Below are 16190 nucleotides of genomic sequence, written 5' to 3'. Positions count from 1 at the left end.
TTATTTTTTTATTTTTTTGTTTTTGTGCACACCTGTGCATTGTATATATTTTTATTTTTAGATAGTTAGGGTTTAGTTAGTGTTTGTGTGGACGACATGGGCAGACTGTAAGTAGCATCCCTTTCTCTTCATCTCCGGGGGGGGGGGGCGTGTCACAAACTGGGAGGTTTTTCTGGTGGACACCTGAGTATCAGGTTTGTCCCTGTCCCTCCCTTGACCTCCACCTTACACCCATTCAGTAAAACAAAGAAAAATATACACATGTTCCTTTTTCCCAGCCAAGCTGAGTACCCCCTATTGTCCTGGCCATGTCCCCCAACCATGTAGGTTGGATCTGTAGCCTTTTTAGCCTTGGGTGAGAAGAGCTTTGCGCCCGGGAAAGGGAAATGGGAGTCAACAGACACTCAAGGAATGGTTTCAGAGAAAAAGCTTTATTCTGCCATCCGGCTGGTAGAAGGAGCAAGTGTGATATAGTCACAAAACAAGCACGAGTTCACAGCCATTTGCACAGAGTATATATTCCCCTTCCAGTTCCCTCCCCTTCTCCTCCTCCTCCTCAAGAGTCCTGCCTCTGAGCATGAACAGAAAGCTCCTGTCTTGGGACTCTTTTGGACTCTTCCCAGGAAAGGGGGATGAGAAGCCATTGGGGGGGGGGGGTCGAGGAGCCTTGCAGTTCAGCGTCTTCAAGATGTTGCAACTAGAGTGAGATAAGACTCAGTTCTCAGGCTTGCTTGACAGAGTCTATTCATGAGCTTTTTGAAGCTCTCTCGTACTGATAAAAGAGTAACATTTTGCCTTTCAACAGCATCTTGTGAGAAAACAGAGGAAAACTTTAGCTGTGGATTTTTTAGAAGAGAGAAAAGGAATTTTGGACAGTTTGAGGCCTGGTTGCGGGGGGGGGGGGGTGACTTTGGGGCTAGGTGGGGTCACCTGTCCTCACCTCCTTCAGATCCACTCTTGTCCTTGAGATGGCTACCTGTCTGGCACTCAGAGACCAGGAGGGCAGTGATGATCACCCCAGCAGAATGGTTGCTGTGTACGTGGTCTCATGCTTCAGGGATGATGGCTGCCCCTAGCCATGTCCCAAGTGCCTCCTCTGGTCGCCATCTTCCTTCTGAGCAGAAAAGAGTGTTTTAAGGCAGATCAAAGAAAAGGTTTTGCCAAAGAACAATCGCTATGGATGAAGAGGTAAAAGAAACAATGGTCAAATGGGCACAAGATATCGGCCATACTATATATTTAGAACAATGGGAGAAACTCTGTCGCGAGGATATTCGCTTTACCACCTGCTATACAATAAAGGAAAATTTGGTTAAAATGTTTTACAGGTGGTATTTAACGGCAGTTAAACTCACCAAAATTTATAAATTCAAATCCAACCTTTGTTGGAAATGTAACAAAGAACCTGGAATGATAATTCATATGTGGTGGGGTTGCAAGGAAATAAAGAAGTTTTGGGGAATAATACATGAGGAACTTAAGAAAATGCTAAACAAACCCTTGATAAAAAAATCCCGAAGCTTATCTGTTCGGGTTGGTGGGCAAAGCGAATATCCTCACGACAGAGTTTCTACCATTATTCTAAATATATAGTCTGGCCGATATCTTGTGCCCATTTGACCATTGTTTCTTTTACCTCTTCATCAAATCATAGTCCAATAATAGTGTAAATTTTTGATAATAATTTCCTATTGTTTTGAAATATAATGGTGCTAAATAGCGATTGTTCTTTGGCAAAACCTTTTCTTTGATCTGCCTTAAAGATACTTTTTAATTGTATATATTGCCAATTATCCATCCCATATTGTTTTAATTCTTCATGTTTTTAATTTTAACTTTCCTTGGTCTTCTTCCAGTATTTGTCTAGATGTTGCCCAGTTCGGATTCATATTGTGTTGTTTAACTGCATGGGCTTCTAATGGAGAGATTCATAAAGGGATTTGTGGCTCTAATAGCTGTTTATTCCAAAACTGTAAAACTTTAAAGTTTATTCTAAACTTTAAACAATGAATTTCTGAGTATATGATTTTTGAAGCCATTATGTACCTTAATCTTCTCATATACCTATTGTCAAAACTTTCTAGATTTAAAATACTAGTGTTTTCCAATATAATCCATTCTTTTAGCCACACCAGACATTCTGCTTCATAATATAATTTTAGATTTCGTAATGCCCGTCCTCCTCTCTCCCTTTTATCTGTTAATAGTTTATACCTTATGCGTGGTTTTTTTGGTTTGCCATATGAATTTTGTTAGATCTTTTCTCCACTCATCAAAACAATTTTCTTTCATTATTATTAGTATTGTTTGGAACAAATATATCATTTTGGGTAAAACATTCATCTTAATTATAGATATTCTCCCCATTAATGTCAGCTTTAATCTACTCCAGGTTTCTAGATCTCTTCTAATTTGCTTCCAGGCTTTTTCATAATTGTTTCCAAATAGATTAATCTTTTTCATCGTCAATTCTATACCAAAATATTTTGCTTTTGTAACAATTTCCAAACCCAATTTTTCCTGTAGTTCGCTCTTTTCTAATTCCTGTATGTTTTTTACCATAAGTTTTGTTTTTGACATATTTATCTTGAAGCCTGCTTCTTTCCCGAACTCATTCATTATCCTCAATGCTTTCATTAGACTGGTTCCTGGCTCCTCAGGTGCTAATATAATATTGTACGCAAAAGCTCTAATTTTGAAAACATCCTAGCCTCATGTAATTCCCTTTATCTCTTTTTCTTTCTTTATTTCTAAAATCAGGATTTCCAAAGTTAGTATAAAAAGGAATGGTGAAAGTGGGCATCCTTGCCTGGTACCTTTCTCTATATTTCAAGGATCCGTCTTTTCACCATTTCTTATTAAACATCCCTGCTGGTTTTCATATATTGTGTTTATTGCTCTGCAGTAGTTTTCACCCAGTCCTACTGCTTCTGCTACTTCCTGAAGGAACGATCTTGATAGGTTATCGAAAGCCTTCTCGGCATCTGTTAGCATAAACGCCGCTTTTTTGTTGGGTCTCATTTCCAAATATTCAATTAGATAAATTACTATTCTCATATTTGCTTTTATATGCCTATTTGGGAGGAATCCTACTTGGTCTTGGTCTATTACATCCTTTAGGACCTATTTCAGCCTATTTGCTAATATCCCCGCAAACAATTTATAATCATTATTTAATAATGATATGGGTCTGTAATTGTTAACTCATTCTCTAGTTGTGATTTGTTTGTGAATTAATACAATATTGGCTTCTTGCCACGACTTTGGTATTTTTCCTTCTTGCATGATCTCGTTCATTAATTTTTTAAAAGGCATTGTTACAGCATCTTCTAACCTTTGGTAGTGTATCGCGGATAGTCCATCTGCACCTGGAGCTTTCCCCAGTTTAAGATTGGAAATTGCTTGTTGTATCTCCAATGTTGTTACTGGTGCGTTTAGCTGCTTCCATTTGTTTTCACCTATTTTTGGGATTTGTTTTCCTTGAAGATATTTTATAATTTGTTGTCGAGTTTCTGCACCTTTTTTATATAGATTGGTGAAGTATTTTACAAAGCATTTATTTATTCCGTCTCCACTGCTTTTCCTTCATATACTACTTTATTTGTCTTTCCCTGTCTTTTCTTTATCTGCCATGCAAGTAATTTACCGGGTCTGTTTCCAAATTCAAATGATTTTTCTTCATCCATTTTATATTTCTATTTCATCATTTAAGAGTGTTGAGAGCTGTGTTTGCAATATTTTAATGGTTTGGTTTGCGATCTCGTTTGTTGGTGTTTTCACTAATAATTTTCCTTGTTTGCCTATTTCTTCTTGTAAATGCTTGATTTTAGCCTCTCTTATTCTTTTTTGTATTATATTTTGTTTATACAACATGTTTTTAGATTGGCCTTGAGATATTCTTTAAACCTCTTTTGTTGGCCACCAGCATTACGCCTTCCATTTTTAAGTTTGGAATAGAGTCGTTGCTTTGGAAGACAATCATCAGGCATCCGAACCACATGACCAGTCCAACGAAGCTGGTGTTGAAGAATCCTTGCTTCAACACTGGTGATCTTTGCTTCTTCCAGGACACTGGTGTTAGTTCGCCTGCCTTCGCAAGTGGTGTGTCACATTTTTCGGAGACACCATTGATGGAATCTTTCAAGGAGTTGGAGATGGCGTTTATAAGTGCTCCATGTTTCACAAGCGTACAGCTGGGTTGGTAGTTCAAGAGCCTAGACTGAAACTTGAAAGACTAGTTTCAATGGACCAAGAATGCTTTTCATGGCTGGTTCTGACTTTCCCCTTTTCCCAGTGGGAATTCCTACTTGTAGAGCAGAGGCCACGGCTGGTTGGCAGCTGCAGTGCCTGTGTGCTCTGTTCTGTTGTTGTCAGTGCTTTGTGCTGGAGGGCACCGTTTCGTGGCGCTCATTGGTTGCTATTGGATATTTGGATAGTCTGAGCTGATTGGTTGAGCGCCTTGCGAGCGAAAGGCTCAGCCTTTATTAGGGCAAATGTTCTACCCTTACTTATGGCAACCTTTGGAATAGAAAAAGGAAAGGACTGTGTCAGGATGTTTTTTGTGGGGACATTTGCAGACGTGAAGGTGTTGATCTGGGGTACAGTCGGAGTGGGGTATGGTGCCTGCTGGAGGGTGAAACCCCCCGCCACCCTTTCCAAAAATTCTGGTAACAGTGCTTCATGAAATGTATACACTGCTTGACTTCATGAATGAGGGGGCCAGGCTCTCTGGGCCCTGACATGGCGGTAGCTCTTGAACCCAGAGCACTTGGGACCTCCTTTCTCTCTCTGCCAGCCCTTCATTATTGGGCTGCCTCTTTCAGGCTCTGATGATGCCCCTTCAGGTCACTGAACTGCAGAGAGATGGAAGGAATTGGTCAGAGTGCGCCGGCAAGGATCAATTAGGCTCCACATACGCATTTCTGTTCTGCCAATTCGGCAGTGGTTCACTGTATTCTCCAGACTCACCCCCAAACACCCCCAAGAATTGGGGCTGTCAGCATCTGAGTCACTCTTTCCACTCATCTCTTCTAGGATCAGGTGCTTAAGGCGCCTTTTCAGGCGCTGCCACAGGGTGGCCCCCCAGCCAGACACAGAGCAGCCCGTGGCACCAGGTAAGCCAGTGGCCCTCCTTTTTTGGACAGAGGAGGGCAGGGATGGGCATGGGGGGCAACTGGTCCAAGGATGCAAAAGAGGACTCACCTCTTCCCATGTCCTTCTGTTTGCAGTTCTGCTGCGGTTCAGAATACCAGCCCGAGGGGTGAGTATTGGAGAAAACAAGAGCAGGGACTGGATCCCTCAGACCTGCCCCCCGCTGTCCCCCGGGCTCTTTGCCTCCCACTCTGCACTCTCAGATGTGGAGAAGTCCTCCCCTCACAAGGAACTGACAGCCTGACTTTTGCATTTCAGCTGCTGGAGGACGAACAGCGGTACATCCTGGGGGTCATCGAGAGCTGCCAGGCAGCGGAGCTCAGGGGGCTCCGATCCCTGACGTGCTCCAAGGAGGAGACAGCCCAAAAAATTCTGGTGAGTGATGGGGGGGTGAGGGACCCCCACAGGGAGGTGGGGGGAAGGGGCTGTGCATCTGTGGGGAGGAGGACCCTGCCGGCTTAGGCCATGGGGTTGCCATTGCCCTGCAAAGCCAAGCCTGGTGTTTGGGGTGGGAGCTGATTTTCCTCCTCTGTTCTCTTCCAGGACATCTTGGGGCCCTTGGAGCACTTCAGGGATCGGCCCCTGACCCTGGCCCTTGCCTTGGAGGCCCTCCTCCAGCTAAGGTGAGTGGGGTCTTTGGCATCGATGGGGTTGTGGGTGGGGGGGCAGAACTCCAGGGGGAAAGAGCAGGCGGGAGGGAGAAAGGGGCAAGGGAGACTCTAACCCTCTCCCTTTCATTTCTGCAGCACGATGAGGCCGAAATTCACCTCTGACATGCTTAGTGCCATCCTGCACAGGATGCTGGAGGCCGTATTGAGTGGGGCCAAGAAGGAGGAGGAGGAGGAGAAGAGAGAAGTATGTCCTTTGTTTTGACTTCACATTCTCTTTCTTCCTCTTCGCCACACCCTTGCAGAATCCAACCAGCATTCAAACTCTCTTCTCTCTTTTCCCACAGGAACTGAAGAGGCACTTCCGCCTTCTGCTGGGCAGTCTGCTTATGGAGTCACCCAACCCTGGAACCCTCCTCCAGCTGCTCAGTGTAAGTGTCCCTATGGCATCAGGGGTGGTTTTAGGGTTTTTCCCTCCCCTCCCTTACCCAACGGACTGCCCCATTTCTGGGGCACAGAGCCTATTTGGCCCCCAATTTGGTCCAAGACCAAAGCTGGCATCCCCTCATGGTCCAGAAGTGCCAGGGACTCCGTGGTGGGGGCAGTGGGGGCTGCTTTGGCCCAGACTGGCCCCTGACTCTGAAATGCTCTTTCCTCCTGCAGGACCTCAGAGGATACGCCCTGGGCGAAAGTGGGGAGGCGCAACAACTTGCGGCCAGCAGCATCTCCTTGCTGCTGGCCATTGCCCGGAAGTATCCCAAACTCAGAGTAAGTACCTTGCCTTCTTCTATTCATTTCTTTGGTTACTTCCATCCCCCCCAAGATCACATCCCCAAGTGATCTTTAGCACAGAATTTGCGGGTCCCTGGGGGCCAGGATGAGGCCAGAGGCTTTTCCTGCCCCCTTTCCTGCTGCTGCCCTTCCACCTCTGCCCAGGGGGCTGCAGGGCCCAGGGAGGTCCTCTGGAACAAGGGGTTGGGCCCAAGACAGAGGGAGACTTGTCCTTCCTGACTTGGCGCTGCTTCTGTGCTCTCTTGCTCCCATCTGACCCCGATTTTTCTTTCCTCTGCAGATGACTGTCATTCGGCCGGAACTGGCATGCTTCCGCCGGAAGCCAAAAGAAGGTAAGCCCCACACCTTGGAGACAGCGGCCTTTGACTAAAGGCCTGTGGGGAAATCTCATTTTCATTTGCATTTGCATTCTCTTCTCATTCTCTTCCATCCAGATGACATCATCATTGAGGACATATAGCCGTAACTGTCTGCAGCGACGCTGGAGCGGCTAGGATCTGAGGATGAGGAAAGCACTCAGCGTCGGCTACTGGAACAGTTTGAACTGCTAGCGGACCACAGTAGGTGACTCACAGAGCGGCTACACCAGTTGCAGAGCCAGGCAGGACCTGAGGGTCAACAGAGGCAGCAGCTAGAAGCCGGTGAGTGCCAGCCAGGACTGTCCAGTCGGACTCTAAAGAGAGAGTCAGGAGAGATTGCTGGAGACCCCACAGAAGGGGCTCAGCAAGCACCAGCAGAGATGGCAGATTTCCAGTCTTCCCAAGTTGTAAATATTGGGGGAGGCATCCCTTTTGAACTTCTCTCAGAAAGCAACTGGCTGAGTTGGTCAATAAAAATGCAGCAGTTGTTAAGGAGAGATGGACTATGGGACTGTGTTGAAACTGAGGTTTTGAGACGGGACTCTACTGAGAAAAGACGGCTGGATGAAAGGGCTCATGCCCAAATTATGCTGTGTTTGAGCAACTCTCAGTTATTGCATGTAGCAAATGCCAGCACAGCGTTTGAGTGCTGGAATTTATTAAGGGCAATGCATGTCAGAGAAACTGCTGGAACTATAATTTCTCTGACCAAAAGGCTGTTCAGGACTGTTATGGAAGAAGGTGAGAGTTTGGCAACTCATCTTCAAACGCTGAAATCTCTGTTTCTTCAACTACAACAGAGAGGTAAGCGTTAGGATGAAACTGACCAAACCTACATTATCCTTTCAAGTTTGCCTGAAAGTTGGTTGCCTGTGATTAACAGCATGGAGAGTATGCGTCCCCGAGATCTGACCCTTGAGTATGTGGTTGGAAGATTGACCGAAGAAGCAGAAAGAAGGTCAGATAGACAGGCTGAACTCCAAGAGCGGAGGAGTTACAGCCGAGGGGGCCAGCAGCAGGATCTGCCAATGGGGCAATGCCAAGTTTGGGACTTGGCCATGGCGGTGAGGAGATGCTACAGATGCAGCCAAGCCGGGCATCTCCAACATCACTGCAGGGCAAGACCTCCAGAAGACGACATGGAGCAGAGACAGCAATCGACGCAGAAATGTAAGCAGAAGGGGTTCGCTTCAGGGAAGAAGAACACGCATTCTGCTCAGCTTGTGTCTGCATTTTCTCGAGAGGAAGATACCTCGAGGAACATGGTTGCTGGACTCTGGTAGCAGCAGGATTATCTGCAACAGTCGGGAGGACTTTAAGACCCTGGGGAAACCAGCTGATGGAAAAGACTCAATCTATCTTGCTGATGGTCGTAGAAGCAAGATTGATGGCCAGGGAACATGTTTCCTGCAGTGCTTCAACACTACTCTACCAGAGACTCTGTTTGTCAGCAGTCTGGACTATTGTTTACTGTCTGTAAGCTGTTTGATTAATGCAGGGTATAGTGTTAAGTTCACACAGGATGGTTGTCTGATAAAGAATGGAACTCAGGTATGTGGCCATGCAAAGTTGGAAAATGGGTTATAAAACCGGGTCACGCCAATTTCCATGCGCTTTCAGAGATGCAGAAGGTGTGCAAGAAGCTAAAAGTAAATAGCTGTAACTGTTTCCTAGATTGCAATGTATGTAAAATGGCCAAATCTAAGAGGAAGCCTATGGCTTCTAAAAGTGACAGAGTATCTAAAGAGGTTTTAGAACTTGTCCATTGTGACGTGATAGGCCCTTTTCCACAGAAGACTGAAGGGGGCGCCAGATATGCTTTTCTGGTAAAAAGGTAAAGGTACCCCTGCCCGTACGGGCCAGTCTTGACAGACTCTAGGGTTGTGCACCCATCTCACTCAAGAGGCCGGGGGCCAGCGCTGTCCGGAGACACTTCCGGGTCACGTGGCCAGCGTGACATCGCTGCTCTGGCGAGCCAGAGCCGCACACGGAAACACCGTTTACCTTCCCGCTAGTAAGCGGTCCCTATTTATCTACTTGCACCCGGGGGTGCTTTCAAACTGCTAGGCGCTGGGACCGAACAACGGGAGCGCACCCCGCTGCGGGGATTCGAACCGCCGACCTTTCGATCGGCAAGCCCTAGGCGCTGAGGCTTTTACCCACAGCGCCTCCCGCGTCCCTACGCTTTTCTGGTAACAGATGATAAATCACATTTAGTTGGTTGTTTTTGTTAAAGCAGAAATCGGAGTGTTTCCCCACATTCAGAGAATGGGTTGCCCAAGCTGAAAAGCTCTTCGCTCGCCCTGTTGTGCAGTTGTAAACAGATAGGGGTGCAGATTTTCTGAACAAACAATTTGGAGCATGGTTGCGACGTAAGGGGATCACTCACCGTTTGACTAACCCTTATAGCCCTGCTGAAAATGGTCTGTGTGAAAGACGTGGGGCTGTAATACAGTCAGTAAAGGACTGCCTGCTAGTGGATGCAGGATTGGGTCACAACCATAGGCTGTGGGGTGAGGCTTTCCTTGCAGCAAACGTTTTGATTAATAGAACCTGGTCTAGCTCTATAAAAGATATTCCTTATCTTGTGTTGTTTGGGAAAGAACCAGAGTGGACAATGCTCCATAACTGGGGTTCTTGGACACATGTAAATATCCCCAAAGCTCAGCGCCAGAAAGGGGGGGCTAGAGCGCAGAGACTGCGGTTTGTGGGATATCAGCCCTATGGCAAAGGGTGGCGTTTCAATTTATGCCCAGAACGCGTGGTTCTGTCACAAAGCCCAGACTTTGCTGACCAGGACAGATGGACTGCGATCCATGCCAACCCAGATTGCCTACTGCCTCTGCAAGTAAGAGAAGAGGCTTCTTCTCAGCCATTGGCAACACAGGAGCAGGATGAGGAGGAGGCACAGATTTCCCCAAAAGATGTGGCAATAGATAATGCTTCTCTAGAGGAAGAAGAGCCAGAGACAAGGGGGGAAGAAGAAGTAGTTGTACCTAGACGTTCCCAGCGTTCAAACAAGGGCGTACCTCCTCAGCGTTTGACCCTAGGAGGAGTGAGAATATGCAATGTGAGTTGTGTGGAACCACAAAGTTATAATGAAGTCTTAGACTTCCCCCCTAGAGAACGTGCTTTGTGGGAACAAGCTATGAAAGAAGAAATGGACTCTTTTAAACGTAACAAAGTGTTTGGTGTCATGCAAGTGAGTTTATAAAAGGAAAACCCTTGCATCTGGGGAACCACGTTTTTGAGCCAGATTAGTAGCCAGAGGGTTCACTCAGATTAAAGGGGAGAGTTATGATGAAGTGTTTTCTCCAACTGTAAAGAGTGAAACTTTTCGTTTAATGCTCTCTATTGCTGCTGCAAGACAATTAGCAGTGCACCATTTTGATGTTGATGCTGCATATCTGCATGCAAATTTAGACCATGAAGTGTTAATGAGACAACCCCCTGGGTTTGAAGAGGGGAATGGTGCAGTCTGGCCTTTAAAAAAAGCTCTTTACGGTCTCAAAGTGGAAGGTGTTGGAACCAGTGTTTAAATGAAGCCCTTGTAAAACTTGGTTTTAAAAGGAGTGTAGCTGATCCATGCCTGTACACCAAGGGGACAGGCAACAAATATCTAATGCTCTTAGTCTTTGTTGATGATTTGCTTGTAGCAGGGAGTTCCACAGATGAGATCCAGAAGCTCACAAGTCAACTGGAAAAGAAGTTTAAGCTTAAAGCCTTAGGGCCTGTAAGCAATTACTTGGGAGTAGAAGTAAGTCAGGAGCTGATGGAAGCTTCCTATTGAGCCAGAAAGAGAACATTCTTCGTTTGATAGAGCAGTTTGGCATGGAAAACTGCAAGCCAGATCAGACTCCCATGACACCAGATTTCCCAAAGACAGTGTGTGATGATGAATTTGATCAGCCTGAGTTGTATCACTCAAAAATAGGATCACTGTTGTAAGCCAGTGGTCAAGGCCAGACATTGCATGTGCTACAAATGTTCTGAGCCAACGCGTATCTAAACCCAGTACTGCCGATTGGTGTGCTTTGAAAAGGCTTATCGGATATCTAAAGGGGGCATTAAATGTATGTTTGAAGATATATAGTACACAAGACGAAAAACTAGAAGTATTTGTTTATGCGGACTGGGGAAGCTGTGTAGCTACTAGAAAATCTACAAGTGGAATGGTTATGATGTTTGTCAATTCCATACTTGGATGGAGGTCAAAGAAACAAGGATTTGTTGCGACCTCATGCTGTGAGGCAGAATATGGGAGCCTGTCGCTAGCATGCAATGAAATCATGTGGTTTATACAGATACTAAAAGATCTAGATGGTAAAGTAGATTTGCCTATCAAAGTGTATGAAGATAGCCAATCGTACATTGGATTAGCAGGCTTGGAAATAATGAAATCCGCATCAAAACATATTGCTATCTGTCATGCAAATGTTAGAGATTGTGTACAGAATGGGGTAATCAAACTGGAGTATTGTCAATCAGAAGATAATATTACTGATTTGTTTACCAAGCCTTTGCCAGCAACATGTCATAATGAATTGATGACAAAACTGGGTTTATGTATATAGTGTACTGTATGTATGTATGTATTGTTTCTGTTGGGGTTTTTCGCATTTAAGAAACAGAAGGGGTGTCACGGCTAAAATGGCCACTGTTTCTTTAATGCTCAAAAAAGCTGGGTCAGCATGAGTCAGCGGTCTGCACCGGGTTGTATATATAGAGTGAGAAATGCTAGTTTGGTGTTGGGCTGGTTGGTTAGTTAGTGAAAGCTGGTAGTGTTAAGGTGTGTACAGTTGGTCAGTCGGTTTTGCACAAAGACTTTAAAGAATAAAAGCAGAAAGCACTCTGCAAGGATATTCTTGTGGACTCTTTTATGCCGACAAGGGTCTGAGGAGACAAAGGGAGGTCAGAACCCTTTCCTTTTTTCTTTTTTTTTTACAAACACTGACAGGGATCCCATCGGATGGCTTCAGGGGAAGAAAAGGCTCCTGAGTAAACCCTACACAGATGCAGAGTGGAGTCCCTAAGATGGCTAGGTGGCATTTTGTAGGCCTCCTTTGTTGTTGCAGCCTGAAATAGAATTAGCAGTTTTTGCTGCTGCTGCATCACTCTCAGGTTGACTCATGTTAAGCTTGTGGTCCACTAAGATCCCTAGATCCTTTTCCCTACCAGCAAACCAGGCGTCCCTCATCTTATATTGGTGCAGCTGGTTCTTCCTGCCAAAGTGCAGAACCTTAGATTGGCTACAGGTCCTCTTTGCTCACCATCAGGGAGTGACCATCTTGCAGTCAGTGCTGTGATAGCTCCGTGTGGCAGGAAGAAGAAGAAGAAGAAGAAGAAGAAGAAGAAGAAGGGGAGGAGGAGGAGTAGATCTTGATGGATCATGAAGATTTTATTAGAAATTGAGAGGAAGGGCATGGCCTCTGCTATGTAAGTGACCCAAAGCATTCTAAATGAATGCTAGTGTATTCCTTTCTCTCCTGCTTATATCCACTCCCCCTCCTTTTTTTGCAAAAATGACCAAGGCAATCCAAACATCTCTTAACCTGAGAGTAAGCCCCAAAAGGACTTCTGAGTAGATATGGTTAGGACTGCACTGTGCTACATTTATTGAGGCATAAGCCCATTTCAATAGATGCATGACGATTTTTTTGAGAGACGATGCTCTCTACTGGCGACATTTTGTAACACAAGGGGCATGAATTTGAGAGTTCAGGAAAAGTTGGCTGTAAGCACAAGTCAGGGCTAGTCCTGCCATGAGGTGGATTGCCTCAAGCGGCAAATTAAAAGGCAACAAATTATTAGTTGTTAAGATGACAATTTCACTACCCTATTTGGGAAGGCTGTGGATTTATTGTTGCAGAACCAAAAGGTCATGGGTCATCTTAAAACATAAATTCTAGCTCTTTCATATATTCCGCCCATGGTATATACACATGGTATTTTCCACTTGACTCATTTGATGACTGCCAGTGAACATTGCCTGGTTTTTGTGGTCCTTGTAACTATTAATCAAGCACTTGGTTGCTCCATGCTGTAAAAAGGAGATGGGGTGAATCAATTTAACAAAAACCAGCAACCCAAAACTCAGCCTAAACAACAACAGCAAAAGGAGCCAAGTCCAAGGCGCTGAAGACCAACTTATTTGAAAAACACTCCATTAAATGTATTGTAACATAATGAGTTTCAAGTGCAATTGTTCTTCATCAGAGGCAAGAATAAAGTGTTCTCTAATTTTCAATATATAAATTCAATAAATAATAATAAATGTAAGAATTTTAAGGTCATATATATAAAAAATAAATGTTCATAACTGTATATATAAACCACGTCTGAAACCCCACAGAAAAGGTCCTGAACAAATTGACCTCAAATATTTCTCTGCAAGGTCAAAGTGGGAAACCTCCCCAATGTCTCTTTCCTCACAAATCCTGTCTTAAGGGCACATTCAAGATATGAACAGGGTGTGAGCCTGTGACCTAGATTCAGGAATTAGTTATCATAACGAAAGAGTGGCCAGGATGCCATTTAATCCAATCAGCTAACCTGCCAGACAGGAAGAAACACACCCAGATTTCTGCTCCTTCTCTTATGTATTAAGGGGGTGGTCTGGGCTACACCCCTTCTGTGATGTATTCTGTGATGTATTTATGATGCTTCTGGGGGGTGATCTTGTTCTCCAGGGCGGGCAATTTCAAATGTCTATATAAGGGTTTGTGCGCCTGTGCTAAGAAGTCTCCTCCCCGCCGCCCTGTGTGTGGGGGGGAGCACCCTGTTGCAACAGCTTTAATAAAGATCAGGCTTACTAGCTGCCTTGCTTCTCAATATTCTCTGGTTGGCCTGTTATTTTCTCCTACCGATAGAGAACCTAAAAAGAGGACTCTGTACGGGCTCTTGGGTACCCCATAAGGGGAAAAGAGCAGTTTTTTCCTTATAAGAAATAATAAACATGCTCATATCAAAACAAGATTCTGAAAATAAGACAATATTGCTTCTGATGGTAAAAGGTAAATATAAAGGACCCTTGGACGGTTAAGTCCAGTCGAATTCGACTATGGGGTGCGACACTCATCTTTGCTTTCAGGCAGAGGGAGCTGGCATTTGTTGACAATACAGTGGTACCTCGGGTTAAGAACTTAATTTGTTCCAGAGTTTTGTTCTTAACCTGAAACTGTTCTTAACCTGAGGTACCACTTTAGTTAATGGGGCCTTCCGCTGCTGCTGTCAAACCGCCGCCGCGCAATTTCTGCTCTCATCATGAAGCAAAGTTCTTAACCCGAGGTACTATTTCTGGGTTAGCAGAGTCTGTAACCTGAAGCGTCTGTACCAGAGGTACCACTGTATTGCCTTTGATGGACAGCAGCTACTCAAAATGGGTCAGGCACCACAACACATTTGCTAGAGTGTTTTTCAAAGAAAATCAATGTTCAGCACTTTGGGGTTCACCTTTCCTTTCTTTTTCTTTTTCTGTTTCGTGTTGCCCAGCCAACGTAAAAGAAAGTAGGAACATGTAAATCTAGTAAGTCTACAGGAGATGTAAACTTTGAATTGAAGCAAAATGATTGTATTTGCTTTTGTTATGCCCAAACTTGTGAGTTGTTTTAGGCTTCCATTTGGGGTTAGTTTTGTTTTTGCCTCTGAAATGCATCTCTGGCTTGAAGCAGTCTTCTAACTTGAAGAAAGGTCCTCTGGAAAATAGGGGTGGGGTTTGTAGCCTCCCCCTGCTCCTGGACACCTCACTTCAACTATTTCCATTCCTACAGCAGGAAATATAAAATCAAAACTGCTTTTAAATCGTGAGTCATAGGAAAAGAGGAAGCTGCCTTATACTCAAGTCAGATTACTGGTTCATCTACCTCAGAAGCAGCTCTCCAGGATTTCAGAAACATAAAAATACAAAATGAGAACACAAAATACAGTGATACCCCGGGTTAAGAACTTAAATTCATTCTGGAGATGTTCTTAATCTGAAACTGTTCTTAATCTGAGGTACCACTTTAGCTAATGGGGCCTGTAACCTGAAGCATCTGTAACCTGAAGCATCTGTAACCCGAAGTACCACTGTACATAATTAAACAAGAACAAAAACTCCAATAGGGATCTTCTACATACTGTGATAGCCTGGGGGGACCCCCTAAACTCTAGAAATTAATAAATGATAGGATTTTGATCATTTGAGGTGTGAAGGGAGAAATATAAACTGCAGAGGAATTCCTGGGCTTGGAAGCTTGCCAGGGTAACTGGGTGTGAGGTGTCAGGAAAATAAAGTTTTGAGCAGGGGTTGCTAGGAGTAAGAAGGTCCATGGAGTAAGATCCATCTTTAGGCAGGCTAGCTGAAGGCTGAGGACGAGATGATTGGACAGTGTTCTCGAAGCCACAAACATGAGTCTGACCAAACTGCGGGAGGCAGTGGAAGACAGTAGTGCCTGGTGTGCTCTGGACCATGGGGTCACGAAGAGTCGGACACGACTAAACAACTAAACAACAACAACAAGCTGAAGGCTGGCTGGGAGAGATGCCTTGGACTCTGGGGCTGCATATTCCTTACTCCACAAAGAATAATGGGAACTGTAGTTTACCCCTCACAGAGCTTCAGTTCTCAGCACCCTCAATGAACCAGTACTCAAAACTGGAACATTTGCAGCTATCACAGTGGAAACAGAAAACGCAGAAACTGGTAGTCTCTGAAGAACTAAAGACAAGGCATTAGCTGGAAAAGGATAAGAGGATCACTTTATGACAGGACATCATTTTTTATTGCACACACAACGGATCCACAATGGCACCCAGCCACCTCACTTGCACCTGACAACTTTGGGACAATGTTTTCCTATAAGGACCCTGTGTTTGGAGGGTATGGAGTGGGAAGTGCATAATGTTGGATGGGGAGGGGGGATAGTCATTATTTAGAAAAATCAATAAAATATATTTTAAAACAACAACACACAGCAATGCATGACCACTGAATAGGGGAGGCCAGGCGCTCCGGTACATTTAAACAGCTGCATAGAAAAGCGAATTGCTGCCTTTCCAACCGCACCTTGTGAAATTCCCTTTTGTACGCCACTACTAAAAGCCCAGTCCTCTTATGCATCTGGCTCCCTAAACACTGAACCGCTCCTATTCTGCGATTCCCCCACCCGTGCCAAAAAACAAAGCAAAACAAACAAACAAAAGTTTTAGACCAGTTCTTTGGCACCAGGCTTGGTGGCAGAAAGTCAAACGTCACAAAACCACCCAGAGCAACTTCCCTCCCGGCAGGTCCGACCACATA

The 16190-nt window shown here is 44.8% G+C and overlaps 1 protein-coding gene across 1 annotated transcript; it reads left to right on the top strand.

Annotated features, from left to right (window-relative positions):
- The first annotated feature begins 825 nt into the window (after positions 1–825).
- LOC310666860 (uncharacterized protein) lies at positions 826–8481 on the top strand. The gene is made up of 9 exons (XM_083418375.1): positions 826–1188; positions 5035–5114; positions 5229–5260; positions 5410–5526; positions 5695–5774; positions 5898–6006; positions 6107–6190; positions 6423–6883; positions 6986–8481. The coding sequence occupies exons 1-8, from the start codon at positions 1079–1081 to the stop codon at positions 6597–6599; spliced, it is 789 nt and encodes a 262-aa protein (XP_083274501.1). The 5' UTR covers positions 826–1078; the 3' UTR covers positions 6600–6883; positions 6986–8481.
- Positions 8482–16190: the final 7709 nt, after the last annotated feature.

This window comes from Podarcis tiliguerta (assembly GCF_965153285.1).
Source record: "Podarcis tiliguerta genome assembly, chromosome: 16".
NCBI classification, from domain to species: Eukaryota; Metazoa; Chordata; class Lepidosauria; order Squamata; family Lacertidae; genus Podarcis; species Podarcis tiliguerta.
Note: the sequence above shows the minus strand (reverse complement) of the source record. Positions and strands in the feature narration are given on the sequence as shown.